Below are 19545 nucleotides of genomic sequence, written 5' to 3'. Positions count from 1 at the left end.
GGTTCTCTGTAGGGGAAGCTTCATCGCTGCGAGATTATGCCGCCACCACCATGAATGAGTTCCTGGGCATGTTCGGCTATGATGATCAGAACATGCGGGATGAGTTGGCCCGCAAGATCAGCTTTGACAAGCTGAACGCTGCTACCTCAGAGGCCACTGCGACTGCTGCCTCTCTCCCTGGCGAAGACGCCATGAGCAAACGAGCCCGCTTCTCCAAATACGAGGAGTACATCCGCAAACTGAAAGCTGGAGAGCAGCTCTCTTGGCCCATGCACTTGGCCAAATCTGAGGAGCTGGGCTCCAAGCTGGGCAAAGAAACTTCCTCAGTGCTGGCACAGCCCATTCGGGTGCCAGGTCCAGATGCCTCCATGCTGACGGAGACCAAAGCCACCATCCTGCCGCTGCCCTCTCCCAGCAGTTCCCAGATGCAGGGCCTGATGTCACGGGCCTCCAAATATGACTTCTTCATTCAGAAGCTGAAGACGGGTGAGAGCATCAGGCCACAAAATGGCAACACTTACAAGAAGGCCTCCAAGTATGACCTAGAAAACGTCAAGTACTTGCACCTTTTCAAGCCTGGAGAAGGAAGCCCTGATATGGGAGGAGCCATCGCCTTCAAGACAGGCAAGGTAGGCCGGCCTTCCAAGTATGATGTGAGGAACATTCAGAAGCTCACTCCAGTAAAAGCTCCAACACCCAGCCTGGCCCCTGCTCCCCTTGCCAGTACCCCCAGCAGCACTCCTGTGGCTGGGCCAGAGCAGTCCGTCTCATTGCCATTCAACACTCCCGAGTACCTGAAATCAACTTTCTCCAAGACAGACTCCATCACAACTGGAACAGTCTCTACAGTAAAGTAAGTGCCCTCCCACTTTTCTTACCTTTGTATTAGTGGGGGATCATACCTAAAGTCTGTGTGTGGATCAGTGGGCAATTCCAGTTCATGGGATGATAAGTACTGCACTGTTCGTGTGATGTTTCTTTTTGTTCTCTGTTGGAGTGTCTGCTCCTCTGTTGCACCTTACATCTCTTTTACTTGCACTAAGGATGTGGCCTGCCATCAGCAGTCACAGCCATGAATCCAGAGCGCGCTAGCTTCTGGGTTCATATGTTAACATGAGAGATGAGGGAACATGGTGCTGTCAGCACTCTTAAGGTCAAGGTTGTAACTACTTTACTTTCTCCTTCTTCCGGTTCCCCAGGCATCCAGCTGTGTCTGCAGGAGAACCTGATTCTTGCTTCCATCTAACTCAATGGCAAAACTCTGCTGATTTTACTGTTAGCAAGATGGGACTTTTTGTTTGTCCCAGAACTTAGAAGACATTTTTGGTGACTAGTTCCCATCAATTTTCATAGGAGTTAGGCATATACATATTTGTGTGGGGCCAGGCCTGTGTCTTCTCAATTTGCTTGCTCCTTACACAAATAGAGGTGATTCAATTACCCCTCAGACTGGGCAAACTCATTAGCCCAATTACACTAATAACCTCCTACACATATGTTGCTGGCAGTCTCTGCAATGATGCCATTGACTGAATGGAGATATCTGAAGGCCTTGCCAAACCTTGGATTACTTTTTAATGTGGCTTCCAGAGGTGGTAGCTATAGAAAAGCTACATAGGTATGTGAGGCTGCAAGCAGGGAGGAATGGAGGGACTTCTCTGCTTTCTTGTCATGTTTTGGATTTACTTGTTTCTCACTGTGGACCTGGGGTTTTGTGAGCTGTGAATTCCATGGGGTCATTGGTAGTAAGTCTAGGACCTCTGGCCTGCACTTCTGTGGCAAATGCCATCATATGCACCCTACTATTTTGCCCTCTTGTAAGGAGGAGGGCTGGTTTATGTTTAGTATGTGGACCTAGGAGGCCTTGGGCTGAATCCTAACTCGAATGCTCTTTGCAGTCTCAGGCAAGTCTGCATCCCCCACTTTCCATGTTTCCCCACCTGGGAGGCAGAGCTAATGATAGCTGTCCTCCACGTGAAACAGTCATTTCCGAACTGCCTGCAGACAGATTTGGGAGCTCTATGGCTAAGGTGTATGGGAAAGGGCAGAGGATTATTAACATCTGCATCTGGCCCCCGCTCAGGGTGAACGCTGTATGTGCTCCAGATGGCAGGCAGGGACTCCTATTACTAAAAAACACTGTGTTGTAAATATTCCTGTAGGCACAGTGCCTTGTTGTGATGGGTGACTTGGCCAGGGACTCTGTGCCTGAAGGGTCTGCAGAATGCTGAGCTGCCTGGAGTTCAGTGGCCATCCTAGAGCTGTGCTTGGTGGGCTGTGAGCCTCTTCTTATCTGCTTTGGTGTTGCGCTGGGATCCCAGTTTGATTTCCTTTCTCTTGCTCATTTCCTGCCACTTGCAGATGTGGGTTTGCAGCACCACGGTGATCCCTCCTCTAGCCACAGGACTTCCTCAGCTGGGGCATCATGATGGGGCTGCAACAGGAATGGAGGTGACCAGGGCCTTCAACCTGGCAGTTCCCGGTGTCCTGATCACACATTGGAGTACAGAAGGGGCTCTGGTCGCTTCTCCTTCAGGCTGCTTACTAGATACAGGCTTTTATGATAAGAGAAAGCAGCCCATTAATAGCGCTGGAGGAGGAAGTGCTAACTGTGGTATCTGGGACCTGGCTTTCCATTCATAGTCCCCGCTGGGACCAAATAACCTGGCAGGGATTACCTCTTACTCTCACATGTACGCACATACACCCTAGCCATGGGTTTAAACTCTCTAACATCTAATGCTATTAACGTGCCCTGAACTAATCTACCTTCTTCAAGAGAACTCTGTGCAAAAGTGTCCTTGTTTAAACCAGGCTACAGAGCTGTCACGAGTAGGAGTGGAGGTTGGGTGTGGGCAAAACTGAGAAGGAAGACTGCGTACAGCCGGTCTGGGAATGTGTTGTATGCCACTGTCTTTTAGGTAGGCTGGAGTCTGGCCCTGTATCTCATTTTCCTCTTGCTGAACTCACTGAGGATGCAATTTTTGTCTGCTTCCTAATGATGTTAAGTAATCCAGGCTTATGTGACAGTTGGGTGCAGTTGGGTTGATTTTCTCATTGATTAAAATACATAAATACCTTTGCTGCCCCATCTGTCTATTGGAGTTGGGGTACCTGTGTGAAAAAAAAGGCAATTAAAGCCCCATCTAGGGGGATGTAGCCATGTTGCCAGTACTGGGTAGCAGTACACTGTGCCTGCTGGCCATAGGAAATGTGCGGTAGGTAGCTCACAGCGTGGCTGAAGCATTGAGACTCTTCTCCCACAGTTGAGCCTAGGGCAGACATGTCTCAATGGCCGTTCCGTGCACATAAGGACAGTGTTGCAAGGTGCTTCAGGGAGGTTTTCATGTGGCCATCACTTGTTTGTATATAGGTATTTAGTTTTTTCTGTGGAAACAGGTTTTCATGGTTGGTCTTCTCAGTGTCTCCAACACACTGAACTGCAAAGAGGGAACATGCAGGAGAGGTGGTAGGTAGACTGTATGGTTCCCTAGGACAAGAAGGTACCAGATTTGAAGGGTAAGGGGGAGGGAGGTTCAACCTTTGTGTGTCTTTGCTGGGTGCTCTTCCCTGGGCCCTCTCCTGGTGTGTCAGTGGTGTGTGAGAGAAACAAGGAGCTTAGACTGTGCCCTGTTCCTGCCTACTAACCACCTCTGCCCTGTGTGTTTCTCATTAGGAATGGATTACCCACTGACAAACCAGCTGTCAGCGAAGACGTAAATATTTACCAGAAGTATATTGCCAGGTAGGCAAAACTCTTGACTTTCCTGGGGCGAGGGCTGGAAGTAAGAGGGCGGAGTGGTGGTGGGAGAGATGAGGTCTTGTCCATCTGGATCAACTGTTAAACCGGTCTTTGGCATTTCCATTTCCCTCTGGCATCTGTACTTGCTCTGTTCCCCTGCTTGGGAGAGCAGTAGCTGTGAGAGGTGTACAAGCATGCCAAGAGCATGCTTGGCTCCCCAGAGCTGTTAGACTTTGTGACAAATAGTGGAAAAATGTTTCACTGCAGAAGCCCAGGATTTAAATGGGAGTGCGGTCTCTTGACGGTTGTTTTTTCTGTCCATTGCTGTGCTGTCTCCAGCCTTTTTTCCCCTACCATGTCCAGTGCCTGCAGAAGGCAAGCAGAGAACATGTCACCTCTGAGACTCTAGGCTGGAGGAATTCACAAGTGGCTCGAGTTTAGGCAGGTCTTGGCATCAATGTGGGATGTTTATCCTAGAAAATTTTGCAGCTCATTGATATGAGAAACCCTCAATGAATAAGGTGCAGGCTAGGGCACCTTATCTCAGCTGTGGGCAAGCTTAGGTCGGGAATGAGTGATGCTGAGAGGGAGTCCAAGGCTGCTGTTGCGGTGAGATGGAGTGAGTAATGCCATGAGAGCCAGAGGGACAGAGGAGATTACTGCATAACACCTGCCTGTCTTGTAGCTCATGGTGTAAAGGGTCCATCAGCCTTTGCCCCTGGCCTGTTGAATCTTCCATCTGTACTGTGCGAAAACTCAGTACGGAAGCCCCTTGTATACAGAAAGACACCAGTCAGGGAAGCAAGAAAACACTTTTATCCAGAGATAAAGCTGAAGGGTTTGTTCCCACCAGCACTTGGGCACTTATTAACAAGAGGGGAGGGAAATGTGTACTGTGCTTTCCTACCTTGCCAGGGTCTACAGAGCCTCACTGTGGGAGGCAGTCAGCTGCTAGGAAGGTGCAAGGGAAGATCTTAGCACATCAGCAGGGGAAAAGGGTGGGAACAGTGCTCTCCCTAGCCGGAGAGTGGAACGAGAGGCGATTTCCTTTCCTCCCTTTTGCCCAAATCCCTGATGTAGGAGAAGGGGGCAGAAGACCACGTGGGAAGAGTTGCACCACCACATGCGGCTCTTCAAGCAGCAATGCCTCTAGTCCATGTGGCAACTTACTGCCTCCTGGGAGAGTATAGGAATGAAAGCGGGGGTTTAAGCCCATCTTAGCATGGGGCAGAAGGAGCAGCACCCTTTTATTGCTGAGATTGCAGGAATCACAGAGGTTGCAGTGAGAGAGGAGATGCCACCCTTTTTGTCCCCAGTTCCCCTCTCAAGCACAGAACTGTATAAACACTTCACCCACATCCACTCTTCGCAGCGCTCTGCAAGCCCCTTCCCCTGGGTCAGGCAGGTAACTGAGGGAGGCTTGTGAGATAGCTAAGGGACACCACATCCTGCTTAAAAAGCTCCGCAAGCCGCCCGTTGGCAGCACAGCCACTTCCCTTCAATTTACACACAATTTTAAAAACAGTTTAAAGCCTTAAAATCAAGGGGTGGGGGGAGAGAGACACGACACTCTATGTCTGTACTGCATAATTAGCTTAATGAGTTTGCCAAAGCCACTGCCAAAAGCTGCCCAGGGATAATCCATTCTCTCACACAACAAAACAAAACCTCTTACTTAGCTAGTTTGGGTTGGGTTGTTCCCCCCCCCCCCCCCCCCCCCCCGCCCCGTATATTTATAATTAAAAAAAAAAAAAAAAAAAGACCACAGAAAAAATTATTATTATTATTATTAGTGCCTCAGCAGATGGTGCTTCTGGCAGCACTTGCTTAAATATTTATTTCTGTGTGGGTTTCCTCCCCCCTTGTAATTGGGGTGGGTTTTTTTTTCTTCCTTCTTTCACATCATCGTTACAGGGTAATGAGTCTGTAAACACTCTCTAAGCATGCTGACTTCTTTATTTATTATTTTTATTATTATTTATTTATCTTGGTTTTTCTTTCTAACTCTTGCCAGATCAAGACTAGTTCTTTCTGGCAAAAAAAAAAAAAAAAAAAGTGAACCGATTAAAGTAAGGGAAGGGGGATGGAAGTAAGGGAAGGGGGAGGGAGTTATTCTTGTGAAAATGAATCTATGTGCCTGTATGGACAATTTTAGAGTTTGGATTTGCATATCAGTGTGATTAGATGGTCTGTGAGTTTGCTTGTTTCAGGTGTGTTTGTGTCTGTTTGTGTGCATGGAAATTGTGGGTACGTTCATGTAAATTAAGAGGGGTGTTGATGTACCTTAGAGTATGTGCATGTAAATGTGCGCGTGTGTATGCGTGTAAGTAAGTGTGTGGTGTGTAAGCTTTCCTGTTATGAAAAAGCTAAACAGCTGCTGTGCTTTAAAAATTAATAGCTTTGAACTGTTTCAAGTGTCAGAAGAAACACAGGATAAATATAACCCTTTAGGAGCCTAACCTTACAGACTGAAAGAGCAGAATTTCCCCTTTGTGCTGTGCTTGCTGCTTCCCTCCTTCCCCAAGCGCACGGTTTGGTAGAACACTTGCCTCTCCCTTCCTGCACTGTAGACACCACACACACACACCCCTTGCCGTGGCACGTGGAAAGGAGGGTAGGAGTTTGAAGTGCTAGAGTGCTCGTTTAGCTGTTGTTTTTAAAGCTGAGCCTGTGAGTTACTCCTCCTAGGATGTTTCAAGTAACTCGTCCCATACAGTCAGATCTCTTCGGTGTCTGGCCCTTCTTTTACTGCAGTTGGCATCTCTGGTTATTTTGCATCCTCACTTTCAATAATATTTTAGACTGTTTTGCCTCAAAGGTGTGTATTTGTCAGCAAGGTCTTTTTCTTTCTCTTGTCTCTGCCTGGCCTGCGCTCCACAGTTCTCCAGCCCTGCACAGCGCTCTCTTCCCCATCTCATCAGTGGAATAAGGAGGAAGCTTTCCACAAAGCAGTTTCTTTCCTTTAAAGCTGCTGGTAGTGCTGCTGACATAAAGCCCTGGACTAGCAGGACCAGTTGGTGCGATCTGCTGCAGAGCTGCATGTCCCTAGTTTAATGCCATGGTGACTCAGGCTGCTGCCTGTGCCCTGTACTAGCCTCACAGTTGCCCAGGTGTTGAGCAGGAATTGCTTCCTCTGCTTTCAGTTCCACACCTTTGTTTGTGCAGCCAGCCTTGCTGTTTGCCTTGTGGTTTGTTTCTTCTCCGCTGCTGAGGTTTGTTCCAGTTTCTCAATCACCTGTTCTGACGTGATCCTGATTTCCTGCAGTATTTCTTCTCCTTCCCCAGGGAAAGGCATGTCTGCTCCTGGCATCTGTCCCTGTCTCCCTTTGTGAATGCTGAGGCAAAGAAGTCATTTAATTTTTTAGCAATGTCTATCTTTTCTGTCAATTAAGTCCCCTTTCTTTCTCCTAGAGGCCCTGCTGTCTCTACAGTTGACCTCCTCTTCCTTACTGTGCTTCAGAAATGCCTTATTTAGTGCTGCTTTTCGTCACGACTTTTTCTATCCTGTAGCTTAGTGTTAGCTCACCTTATGATGATCCATAATCTTCCCTGCACCTGCCCCATTCCTTGATTGCCCCGGGACCCCCTCACTCCTCTCATTTTTCCTTTTTACCCATTGCCCTTCCTTGTTTCTTTCCCATGCCCTTTATCATATGCACTCCTGCTGTGTTTAGCACTAAGTGACGTGAGGAACCTTTGAGGAACCTTTGAGCAGATGGTACTTTATCTTTGAATGTTTCCCCTCTGAGTCCCCTTCTCTCCACTGCTTTTCCCTTTCAAGCTCTTCAGCTCTTCCAGGGTCCTCTAGAATATACATCAGAGAATTCGTAGCACTGATTAGCCCGTTACTGGATCATCCCCTCTTGCCAATTACTGACGTGTCTATCAGTCAATACATTCTATGTACTGCCTGTTTGTATGTAGATATTATATGGCATTTCTGCCTTTCTGTGTTTTTTTCCACCCTGTACATCAGAAGTTTCCAAATTTGCCATGTGGAGTGCTCAGTGGTGGCCTGCAGAAATGGAGTGGGTGCGTGTTGTTGGCTGTGGCTTCTTTTAGTTGCACTCAAAGGCAGGCTGACAACCTTGTTCTTTTGCATTGCACTGTTTTTTGTTGTGAGCAAATACTGTATCCACATGGAAAATAATGATTAGCAGGGCTGTCGTGCATGGGAGAAGATGCACACACAGGGTTGAGATGGTCTGCCTGTAACGCTTTGTCCTGTTCCTGTTGATCCATCTCGCCTATCTTTCCATTGATATGTCCATCTTACTGAAAGTTCCTATGTCATCTTGCCATGATCATCATCTATCTGTGTGGCTTACCATCTAATCTACTGGTTTGCAATCTTCTCTGTAGTGTGACACCATACTGTGATAAAAAAAGTCATGAGACGTAACCTGTACAAACAAATGAATGCCTGAGCTTTTCTGAGCCTCTACTAGATGGGCGTATACCTAAAATTTAGAATCCATATTTGACCGATATTTATTTGTCTCCTTCTGGCATGGGAGATTTCTGAAACTCACTGCTGTGGTTTATAAACTCACACATGAGAATTTTAGAATTCTATGATATTTAATTCAAGGAACCCTCCTTTCTTACTCTTCCCCAAGTAAGCAACTTAGATAATGGAGATGAATTTCAAAGGGAAATACAGACAGATTAGGGATGTACAAGACCTGAATGATCCTGCTCATGAAGCACCTTTAAATAGTGACAAATAAGAAAAGGAAGGCGGGAGGGTCAACGTCCTTGGAGGGCATAAAGGAGGTGGGGTTTAATGCCATAAACATGGGATGAAAGCAGAAATGGGATTTACTTTATTTGTGCCTTGCTTACAGGCACTACTGTCACGACACTGTTTTATTCTCTCTCCCTTTCTTTCTTCTGTCCTCCTCTCATGTTTGCAGGTTCTCTGGCAGTCAGCACTGTGGACATATACACTGTGCATACCAGTATAGAGAACATTACCACTGCCTTGACCCAGAGTGCAACTACCAGGTAAAAGAATGGTAAAAAGTTATCAGCACAGCTACCTGAATGTAAAGGGGTACAGCCTAGGGGAGACGTGTGTCCTCCTGTGCTTTCCTCCCCCATGCACGCACATGCCTCTTCACTTTTCCGCTCTGAAAGAGGGCAAGATGTATTTTGAACTTAACTAGATCCCTATTTTGTTCCCATTTAACCCAGTCTAACACCATTTAACCAAACCCAGACCACTATAACGAAGAGCAGAACATAGATCAGCTCAAGTCAGTGGGAACTACTCCAGATTTACATCAGTGAAACCAAGAGAATAAATTCTGCTGTGTTACAAATTGTGCCTGAAACTAGGGAATGCTGATCTGTTAGTCTGTCTCTTTCCCTCCTGCTGCCCGGGTGACATTGTAGTGGCAGTATCTGCAACAAAACACCCAATAAGACCAGCAGCAGTCCCGGATTTGTGGGGAAAGCGTGGGGGCAGGAGCATGTGCGATGCTGTAATTACTGGGAGAATTGCCAGGGTAGCGACGTCAAGCCAGCCGAGTCACGTGCTGTGTTTGTTTACCCTCTTCCCAGGTCTGTGAGTTTGACACTGCCATTTCTGTGGTCAGGCTGCATGTGTGTCAGTGGGAATCCCAGAGTTTGCCTCTACTGTGCATCAGACACAACTTCAGCCCTAGCCCAGGAGACCTTTGGGTCTCAAAGGAATGAGTCTGACCACAGCATAGGAAGTTGATCTGGATCTGCTGAGCTTGACTGTGGGTTTCTATTGATCAAAGGAGAGTTTGTCTCTGGGATGGATGTAGTGGTCCTCCTAGCCCAGCATTTGGTAACCGAGATGAGTCTGTCCCAACTGTAACACGGATATCTCTGAACCAGAAAGAGAGAAACACAAAGGATGGAAAGACAGAAAAACCTATTATTATGATTGGCCTCATGATTATTTCCTAAGGAGTCTGGAAGCTGCTTGCAAAGGAGCTGTCTGGTCTCGCAGGGAATAAGGATTTAGGCTGCTTTTTAAAATGCAAATTATTTTACGGCTGAGATATATTTTAGAATAAGTAACGCTCTGTAATAAGTGGGCACAAATTAACGATGATTGGCAATAGCAATCCTGTATGTACGCCCTGGGAAATCATACCTCCAGCCTCCGAGGGATTCCTGTTGAAATCTATATCCATATATTCCTGTGCCAATACCAACGAGATTGATCAGGATTGATATTATAGGAGGAAAGAGTGGAAGCGATAATCATTTGTTTCCTATGAGGGAGACTAGAAAAGTTGTTAAACATTAGAATACAGGCCTTTTCAATTACTCCTCAAAATAAATGGATATTGATTTCTTTTTAAAAAAATCAGATTTACTTTCCCACCTTCACTGTTAAATATTGATGTCTGTGGGAAATAGAAATGAAAAGCTTCATTTTAAAGGCACTTAGCCTGCTCTGACAGTGGGGTACCCCTTCATTACTTCAAGCAGGTAGAGAATGAAAAGGATATTCTGGTCATACAGATGTAGCTCTGAGCTCTACTACCATCTTTTTCTGTGACTGGAAGAAAGTTCTGTGTCCCTGTTTTCCTAATAAAGCCATCCTACCTTGTAGGGGAGGCAGAAGACTTACAATGGGAAGATACTATAAAAGAGCAGAGTATTTTTCCCAATTTCCAGTCTGACATGAATGTGGCAGCCAGTGTCTTGCTAACCACTACAGTGAGTGATTTGGAAGCTTGGATTACTCTCTTGTAGACTGTTTAGTTCACTGGTTTGCTTTCTAACTATAGCAGTTCTTGAGATAGTAGCAGCTAAAATTATGTTAGAAGAATTGCAGTCTTAAAGCTGCATGAAGCATATTCCGGACATCACCCCAGTGTCATGTTTACTCTACAACTTTTCATGTGTATATACTTTCCATTTACCAAGAAGATACATGCACACAATTCCTCTTTAATCTGACTCTCTTGGAGTGATTACTGCTAAGCTTTAAACTCCTGGTACCATAAGTTTATTAACAACAACAAAAAAACCCACCCTGCCCCCAGGATTACTCACCCACTCCCATCACGTGTCTCACTGTCTGTCTCTGTATCTCTCCAGAGATTCACTAGTAAACAGGATGTGATTCGGCATTACAACATGCACAAGAAACGTGATAATTCCCTCCAGCACGGCTTCATGCGCTTCAGCCCCTTGGATGACTGTAGCGTGTACTATCATGGCTGCCACCTGAATGGGAAAAGCACACACTACCACTGCATGCAGGTAACAGCTGGACGGGGGAATAGCACACAAGGCAGTTGAAGAGCCACTGTTCGAGCTGTGTCCTTTTCGGGGTGGACTGAAAGGATTCTTGAGTTTAGGCAGCCCAACACTTCCTTGTTAGAGAGCAAGGGGCTGTCCTGAGGCAAAGGGGTGACATTCACAGCCTCTCTTGCTCACTTCTGAATCAGGCACCTCTCTGAAGAGTCTGTGCCCTCTCCTCACTGTGCTTGCCCTGCCAAGTGTTGGGAAGGGTGAAAGGAAGCACCATTCTGTTTTTAGAAGCCTTGTGCACGCAGTGAAGCAAAGCAGGTCTCCAGGTTTTCTCACAGTCTTGGACTTCACTTGTTCAAACAAGTCCCGTTCTCTGAGATTCAGGGACCTCTCTGCGATGCCACTGCACTGCCTCTACTCAAATGGGATCTGTCACTACCTTGAAATCAGACTTTTCTGTGACACATCTGCCCTTTAACACTGGGTTAATTTCCTCCATAATTAATTTCTAAAGTAATTAAACTTTACTGTCACATATCTAGACTTAACACCCCTGGTTCTGCATCTCCTTCACCAGTGGTACTTGTCTGTGGTGTAGGCTGGGAGCTTTGTTTCAAGAGCCAGGCAGGCTTCAAGAGCAGCGCAACCAGAGTTGGAGTTGCTGCACAGATGTAACTGTGATGCCTTTACTGTTTTTAGACACGGGCACACCAGATGTTTGGGTCGTACCCTGATCGTTCTTCAGATTAGAGGGTTTGATATGTACTTGTTCCATTAGAATTGTGGCCTAAGCCATTGCCATGAGAATGTGCTGTAGTTACAAACAGAATAATCAGGCAACCCTTGGTGAAAGCTTTTCTGTTCTGAAAACTCAGGTCTCGCTTCCTGCCCTATCCCAACAGTTTTAAGACCCCAGTTAAAGTCACAAGGCCTTAATCACATGCTTAAATGTTTTGCTGGGATAGACTTCAGCATATGTTTAGCTTGAAGTCAGGTATGCTTTCTGAAGTCAATGGGACTTAAGCATATACTTAAATGTTAGGCATGCACTCAAGTACTGTCCTGAATAGGGGGTGGTTTAAGCATGTGCTTACAACATTTGATAAATTGGGAACTTCATGTGACTTTCTTTTGAGGACATTTTCTGTTATGCTTCCATAATATTGGTTGTTTAGTTTCTTCAATTGACCAGGATGGGATTTGTTTAATTTTTTTTTTAGAGTATGAGGAGTGTTTCACAGCTTTAAGTCACTCTGAGTTCGAACAGAGACCCTCATTTACACAACTATATATGGGTAATTCCATCCTGTGCCCACTGTCTTCCAGTAAAATAATGCCCACGTAAGCAGTGTCTTACAGGAAAGGTGTCTGAATATAAACTCCCAATTAAAGAAAATACTGCTTAAATGGCAGAATTTGTGCCATCCATCTCATGGGGTTTTTTTTCTTTATGTCCATAATTGGTGTGGATGAAATTCAGTTAGTTGTTTATATAAACTGACATTTTTTTAGGCTTTAGCACCAAGAGCTGCATTGCAAATTATTCCTAAGGAGGTTTTTGTTTAATTCTTTTTTTTAATGCCATGCAGGGTCTGTCTTTTTTCAAGGTGTCAGTGTGGAGAGAGAGAGAGGCTCTTTTATATTGGAAATAGCTGGACATCCTTTTTATTTTTTTTTTTTCTGGGTATTTGTCATGGGTTTTGTTATTGCCTGTTTGAATCAACCTGGGCTGAACTAAGAGGTGGTGTTTTCGTTCTCTTCACTTCTGAGATGGTGCAGGCATTGGCACACGTTGTGCTAGAGAAAAAAAGAAAAAAAAAATCCTCCCTCAGCAGGGCTGAGGACGTTTTCAGATTCCAGTGTTTTTTTACTCAATATGGCAAAGTTGCCCGCTTTACCCAGAGGAAGGCAGGTTTTCAGCATTCCGTCCTCGTCACACCATTCCCATTTGCTGCATGAGTTTAAAATTATTGAAGTGGTAGTCTTGAACAGTGACGGGGGAAAAAAGTCACCAACGGTTTGCTAAGATCAGCTGAACATAGGGTTTATGCTTTGCTAGAATGAAACCTGTATATTACAAGCTCAAAAGATTGGCCTCATGTTGCACCACCCTGCCTTACCTCCCAGAAGGACTAAAGAGGTAAATAACTCATTCCCACGCAATTTTGTATTCCCCAAATTGATGAAAGTCCTGCTTCGTTCTGTGTCACTCCAAGATAACAAAAAGCAATGGCTTTTTTCCTTAAGAGCAGGAACCCTGCTTACTGCCTCCCTAAGCAGGCATGATTATCTGTAGCTGGTCTTTTATCCCTTTGCATCCTCCCCTTTTTTTCTTACTGTTTCATGCCCAGAGTTGTTGTTTTTTTTTCACAACTGCTCTATCAGTCTTTAGATTGGGAATTAAAGTGATGACTTAATACTCCTAGGAGAGGTGCACAAATGGAACTATTAAATGTATGTGTGCTGCACATGTGTTTATTATTGCTGGTAATAATGGTAGGCTGTTAAAACGCTGTGCTGATGACTCCCTGTTTTGGTCTGGGGTAGGTGGGTTGTAACAAGGTCTATACAAGCACTTCCGACGTGATGACCCATGAGAACTTTCACAAGAAGAACACGCAGCTCATCAATGACGGGTTTCAGCGGTTCCGTGCCACGGAGGACTGCGGCACTGTGGAATGCCAGTTCTATGGGCAGAAAACCACTCACTTTCACTGCAGGTGAGACAGCAGGGAAGGGGAGGAATCCTGCCTCAGCATTGCATGGTGTGTTTGCCTCCTTCTGCCAAGTCATAAATTCAGGAGTGTACACAGGGACTTGATTTTCCCTGCTGTGACCTTCTCAGTACTGCTCTTGAGAGAACTCATGCTCCAGGACAGATGTGATTTCCAGGATCATGCTGCAGACCACTCTGAAGGCAGCAGTGTGATCTGAGGTGATCCGAGGAAAGGGTACCCACTAGAAAATACATCCTAGAATCATTTGGGAAAGAGATCACAGTGCTCTTCAGAATTCGACTGAAGTAGGCCATTAATATACTGCTAATGGCACTTCCATGCTAGTTTTCTCCAGCCAACAGTCAGCCAGCTCATCCCTTTCAGGGCCAGACTCTGCCTTCTGTACACAAATGCTCTTCTATTGATTTCTCCTGTTCTCAGGGGGAGTAGGAAAGCACAGTTTGTACCTTAGTCCCCTTTAACTGCTGTTTTGGTTGGAACTTTCAGTGGTGGGTGCCTGCATCCCCATGTTATTGTGGCTGTTCCTCAGAGTGGAGTGAGCTTCCCAGCTCTCTCACATGGCAGCATTTTTGCTTGCCTTGGTGTCACAGGTTTACCCACATAAAGCTCCTCAACCCCTTTGCAGCCAGGGCCATTGTCTCGTACTGGCCCCGGTCCTTATCCCAGAGGGAGACAGGTGACGGCAGTTGCGTTGTGCTCCTAGCCCACACAGCCAACCACCCTCTCCTCCTCGATGCCCTTGCAGGCGACCTGGGTGTACATTCACCTTCAAGAACAAGTGTGACATTGAGAAGCACAAGAGCTACCACATCAAAGATGATGCCTATGCCAAGGACGGCTTCAAGAAGTTCTACAAGTATGAGGAATGCAAGTATGAGGGCTGTGTCTACAGCAAGGCCACCAACCACTTCCACTGCATAAGGGCAGGCTGTGGCTTCACCTTCACTTCCACCAGCCAGATGACCTCCCATAAACGCAAACATGAGCGCCGGCACATCCGGAGCTCAGGAGTGCTGGGCCTGCCTGCCTCTCTCCTCGGGTCCAAGGATAATGAGCAAGAGGAGTCCAGTAATGATGACCTTATTGACTTCTCCGCTATGAGCTCAAAGAACTCCAGTCTGAGTGCCTCCCCCACCAGTCAACAGTCTTCCGTTTCTCTCATAGTCCCAGCTGCACCGTCCTCTGCTGCTGAGCTGGCTTCCTCACAGGCCAGCAAGTCTGCCAACAGCATGACACCAGCCACCAAGATCTCTGGCCTGCTCTCCCAGGCTCTTCCCAGCAATATACCCTTGGCCCTGGCACTCTCCAACTCAGCACTTCCTGGAACAGCTGGATCCTTCTTCCCCATCATCCCCAGTCGGGTCTCTACACCACTTCCTGCCAGCTCAGCTAATCTGATGACTGCTGGTTCTTCTGGCTCCAATCCAACATCATCTGCTCCTACGGATTCCTCATCCCAGGCCATTTCAGGATCTGGTGAGCCAGCGGCTACTTCTTCTCCAGCTCCAGCGGCATCTATAATGGAAAGGATCTCTGCTAGCAAGGGATTAATCTCTCCTATGATGGCCAGGCTGGCAGCAGCTGCACTCAAGCCCTCTGTGGCACTTGAAGCAGGTGAGTTACCCTCATCAGTTGTGCTAGTGGTGGGAGGAAGAGCAGTGCCTGATGACTTGGGGAGGAGTGAATAAGAAGCCACCCAGTTGTCCGTGGGACTGGAGGTGGGGAGGAGGTGGTAAAGGAACGTAAATGGGAAAATAAATTTGGTCGTGTCCAGTTAACCCTTGAAGAGGGCAGTCTTGGCATGGTTTCCTGTGGAGCCTGGCTATACCCATGTGGCCAGAAGAGATGCAGGAAACACAGCTTTGCCCTCAAATGGAGTAGGCTCTTACCAGATCTGAAGGGTGTTGCCATGTGTATTGCCTACTGTAGGCTAAAAAGAGAGAGGCACTGTATTAAAAATGGAAGTGAAGCAAAAGCTTGGCCAATACTTGCAGGCCATACAGCAGCCTAAGCCCTCTTCTGCAGACTGTATCGAGTTTTAGCTGGGCCTAGTGGTATTGATCCTGTAGCTCATTGCCGATTGTTTTTCTGATCTGGGGGGGTTGGTTCCGTGCTCCAGCTCTGTTGTTGCAGCTGTGGGTTTGGAGATAGTGTTGGTACAGTCCACAAACTGGACCGTTTTCCTGTTCAGTTCTTGCAAGCTGTGCTTCTCTGTCCCTGCAGCTCCCTGAGGTGCAGGGGGCAGAGGCACCATGAGAGGGGTAAAAGATGGGAATGAGAAGTCCCCTGGGGCAGCCTGGAGCTCTTCCTGCCGCCACCTAGACCTGGGGCAGGTCGTTGCCCATGCCCAGCTCTGCCAGCAGGGACGTGGGGCTCCCTGAAGAGCACAGGGTACCTCCACAATCTCCTGCTGAACACGGTCAGCTCATGGTGGGCAATGTGGTGTCGTGGAGGGGAGGCTCTGCCTGGCAGCACCCAAAGGCATGGGGCTGCCCCACAGCCTCCTTCCCCAGGGCATGGAAAAGCCAGAGCAGGCTGCTGGCCCAGGGGTATGTGAGTGCTGCCGCTGTTCCTTTCTACCCAACAGCAAACGAGGGAGTAGGACGAAGTGATCTGATTAAAGAGGGAGGGGAACTTTCACATACTTTTAGAATTATTATTTGAAAAATTGTTTCCTAAAGCAGAGAAAGGTCATTGAGGGAACTATTTTCCTTTATTTTTTAATAAAATGCCACTTGCTGTCTGAGAAGCAGCTCGCCGTCAGCTGTACTGCCGGAGGGTAAATTAATATTTTAGTCACTTGGGGATTGTGGAAAAAAGCACTGCAGACATGTTCCTGTCAGCAACTTTTTTCCCTCCTTTTTTCCTTGCTGTTCTTCCTAATTTTTTTCTTTAATTTGTTGTCCAGTTTTCCCCCCTTCCCTCTTTTTTTCTCTTCCTTGAATCTGAATTTTTCTTCCATGGGCTCAGCACTAAACCTTCTCCCAAAAAAGAAGAATTCCCCCTTTTCGTGGGGACAACGTGATGGCGGTGGCAAGAGGTCGCGCAGTTTGAACCAATCCCATTGGCTGTCACCTTCGATAGCCCCGGCAGGGCAGATGCTCCTGCTGGGCACGCGCAGTGGCGGGCCATCGCTGTCGCTACGGCAACGCTGGGATTGGGGACGAGAAAGGGGGCTTGACTAGCAGTCGAAAGCTGCCACATTGCCTCAGCATTAACAGAGTCTTTAATAAACGCTTAAGAGGCAGCCCCGCAAATTAGTTATGACAGTTTGTGCAGAGAATCAGGTCTCCCCCACGCTCCTTCCGCCCTTCTCCTTTAAAGGGCCCATAGCCTGGACAACTTTGACATAATTTTGCAATAATTATCACTTGAAGAATTTCCACGCTGGAGTGGACGTCAGAACCCATCATGTCAGCTTGGCAATAAACGCTGACCAGCAATCCCAGCACCTCCCTCCCCCCACACTTTTTCTTTGCTTTTTCCATTTATGCACTGGTGCTAGTGATTTAACTTACTTATTTGCCATTGTAACCTCATTTTAGACCTACATTTTTCATTTAATTTTTGCATTTAATTTTGGTGTCTTTCTTAAGCAGGGAATGGACAACCAGCAGCTCCTGGACGGTTCAATCCAGTTCAGGTGAAGCAGGAACCTGTGGAGGCTATGGGATCATCATCCGCCACCAGTCAGGACTCCTTGCAGGAGCACAGCTTGGACCTGAGCGTCAAGGATCATGGGTGAGAGAAGTGCGCAGGCAGGCACACTTAGCTCTTTCCAGCATCAAGCTCTGAGAAGTTTCCGTACCTGTAATATGAGAGGACACAACATGTTGATGAAAGGCAATTTCACAGTGGCTGAGTTGGACACCCCCAAACTGAAGGCAGGGAGGCTCTCTCTACTCCCCCTCAAGTGTATGTTCTCCAGACGTTTTTTTGGGCTCACAAGCACCTGCTGACTCTTTGACAAGAGCCTCACCTCTTGTGCTCCCCTCTGAAAAACGAGCCACTGGCAAAGCTCCTTCTGACACTTAGATATTCCTGCTGTTGTCATCAAGAGCTGATCGAAGGCTGCTTCAATGCCACACTTCAGCACACTTTTAGCAGGAGCATTTGCACTGATGTAATAGGGCATTGAATCGGGTCTAAGAGAGGCACCTTCCAGAGAAACTGGACACACAAAACAACTGGGTGTCAGGGTAACTCTGGTCTGGGTCTGGCATGTGCTAATCTATAGTTATGGTGATGAATCTTTGCACTTGTGCAGATGTGAATGCACCTGTCTCAAAACGTGTGTCCCACTTGTCCAGCATCTCTACTGAGAATAGGAGTGTTTGGGGATTGTCCTGTGTGGAAAAGCTGCAGAGGAACTGACACTGGGGATAACTGAGCCTACTCCACTTTGACCTTTGTATACATGCCTTTCCATACTTCATTTAAATAAGCCTCAATTTGGGACCCCAGCACTTGTAGTCAGCTACAACTATTACTGATGCATGTGAAATACTAAGGTTGTCTTTCGGCATGCTTAGCTGTGGCCATATGGATTGTTGCGTTGCCTTCTCCGCTGCAGAGGGGGCCTGTATCCCTGGCAGTACGAGTCTTCTGTCAGCATCTCCCCTGGTTTTGTGGCATATTTCTGAAAGTTGTAATGGGATGAAGCAGTAAAACATGGGGTGGGTTGTGAGTCAGCTAATAAAAAAGTGTGATGGTATGAATACTGGAGGAAGAGGTTTGGACTGTTTGATAGCTGAAAGTACTAAATTCTGCAGACTTGGGACCCTCTTTCTCTCCATCTTGGCTATCACAAGTAAAAGGCTTTGGCCTGCCCAAGGGAGGGTGGGCATCATTCTCTTCCTCTGGATGTAGCAGGTGAGGAGTGAGGCAGCTTGAAGGGAGAAGGATTAATCTCAGTGCTCACAGTCCCTGTGCACATCTTAACTAAACCCTGTTGGTTTGTGTGTTCCAGTAATGAATCAAATGGCCACACAGTCTCGGCAAATTCATCTCTTTTATCCTCGCTTATGAATAAGGTAAGAGCCATCCATCAAACGCCTTTCATTCCCCCCACCAAGAGAAATTAAAGCTGCGATGGCGGGGGGGGGGGGGGGGGGGAGAGATGCGTTTGTTTTTTAATGTTTTGCCTCTAATAAGATGAGTTTGTACCATTTAAATTTTGAGACCATTTTTCATCGGGTATAATTTCAGAGCCACTGCTTACGAATTAATTTAATGAACTGGCTGAAGAAATATATTGCAGCCTCTGACACCTTTTTTTTTTTTCTTCATCCTTTCTAGACAGAGGAGGGCTCCGAAAGACTTTTTTTTTTTTTTTTTCCCCATTTTTATTTCCAGAACCTGGCAACTTCTCTCTCGCTCTCTTTTTATAGTTACTCATTTTGTTTATTTACTTAAAAACATTTTCTTTCATTGGGGGAGGGGGAGGAGAATCATTTGTTTTTATGAAAGAGAAGAAAAAAATTAGAAGTTTTGAGCCAAAATCATCAATTTCTGTCTTTGTGGTGTGAGTAATGGTGTTCAACAGAGCCCCCTTTACCACGTTCTAGAATATTTATTTTAGATAATGCACAGTTTCTTTTTCCTTACTTTTTCCTTAAATTATACATCATCTCAAATATATATTTCCCTTTCACATGATAAATTCTACTGTACCAAGATTAATTTTGCTGTTGTGTACAACTGCAGTAGAGATCAGGGCAGCCTTTGAGCCATGCTTTAATATTCTACTGTGTGATAGGTTTTACAGGCATAACTGTTGCCATCCCCTTGGCTCTGGGCGTTACATGCATTGAGGCCATATAA

General features: G+C 46.5%; 1 protein-coding gene and 1 long non-coding RNA gene across 18 annotated transcripts in view; one reads left to right on the top strand and one right to left on the bottom strand.

Moving 5' to 3' along the window:
• The window catches only part of CASZ1 (castor zinc finger 1), a 212556-nt gene that overhangs the window by 167301 nt on the left and 25710 nt on the right, over positions 1-19545 (top strand). For 15 of the 17 annotated variants that reach the window (XM_030017677.2, XM_030017671.2, XM_030017674.2 and 12 more), the window contains 8 exons: positions 13-853; positions 3677-3745; positions 8659-8749; positions 10829-10993; positions 13532-13704; positions 14468-15336; positions 17319-17463; positions 18692-18755. In XM_030017677.2, the coding sequence (XP_029873537.1) occupies positions 13-853; positions 3677-3745; positions 8659-8749; positions 10829-10993; positions 13532-13704; positions 14468-15336; positions 17319-17463; positions 18692-18755 (2417 nt within the window). The remainder of the gene's footprint in view (positions 1-12; positions 854-3676; positions 3746-8658; positions 8750-10828; positions 10994-13531; positions 13705-14467; positions 15337-17318; positions 17464-18691; positions 18756-19545) is intronic. The other 2 variants (XM_030017681.2, XM_030017666.2) reach the window with 1 other exon arrangement.
• LOC115342759 overlaps positions 17441-19545 on the bottom strand; it is a 30612-nt gene continuing 28507 nt past the window's right edge. Inside the window, exon 6 of the long non-coding RNA XR_005932662.1 lies at positions 17441-17530. This is a non-coding gene — a long non-coding RNA (uncharacterized LOC115342759). The remainder of the gene's footprint in view (positions 17531-19545) is intronic.

Source organism: Aquila chrysaetos, chromosome 6 (assembly GCF_900496995.4).
Source record: "Aquila chrysaetos chrysaetos chromosome 6, bAquChr1.4, whole genome shotgun sequence".
Lineage (NCBI taxonomy): Eukaryota > Metazoa > Chordata > Aves > Accipitriformes > Accipitridae > Aquila > Aquila chrysaetos.
This window is presented reverse-complemented; position numbering and strand designations above follow the sequence as displayed.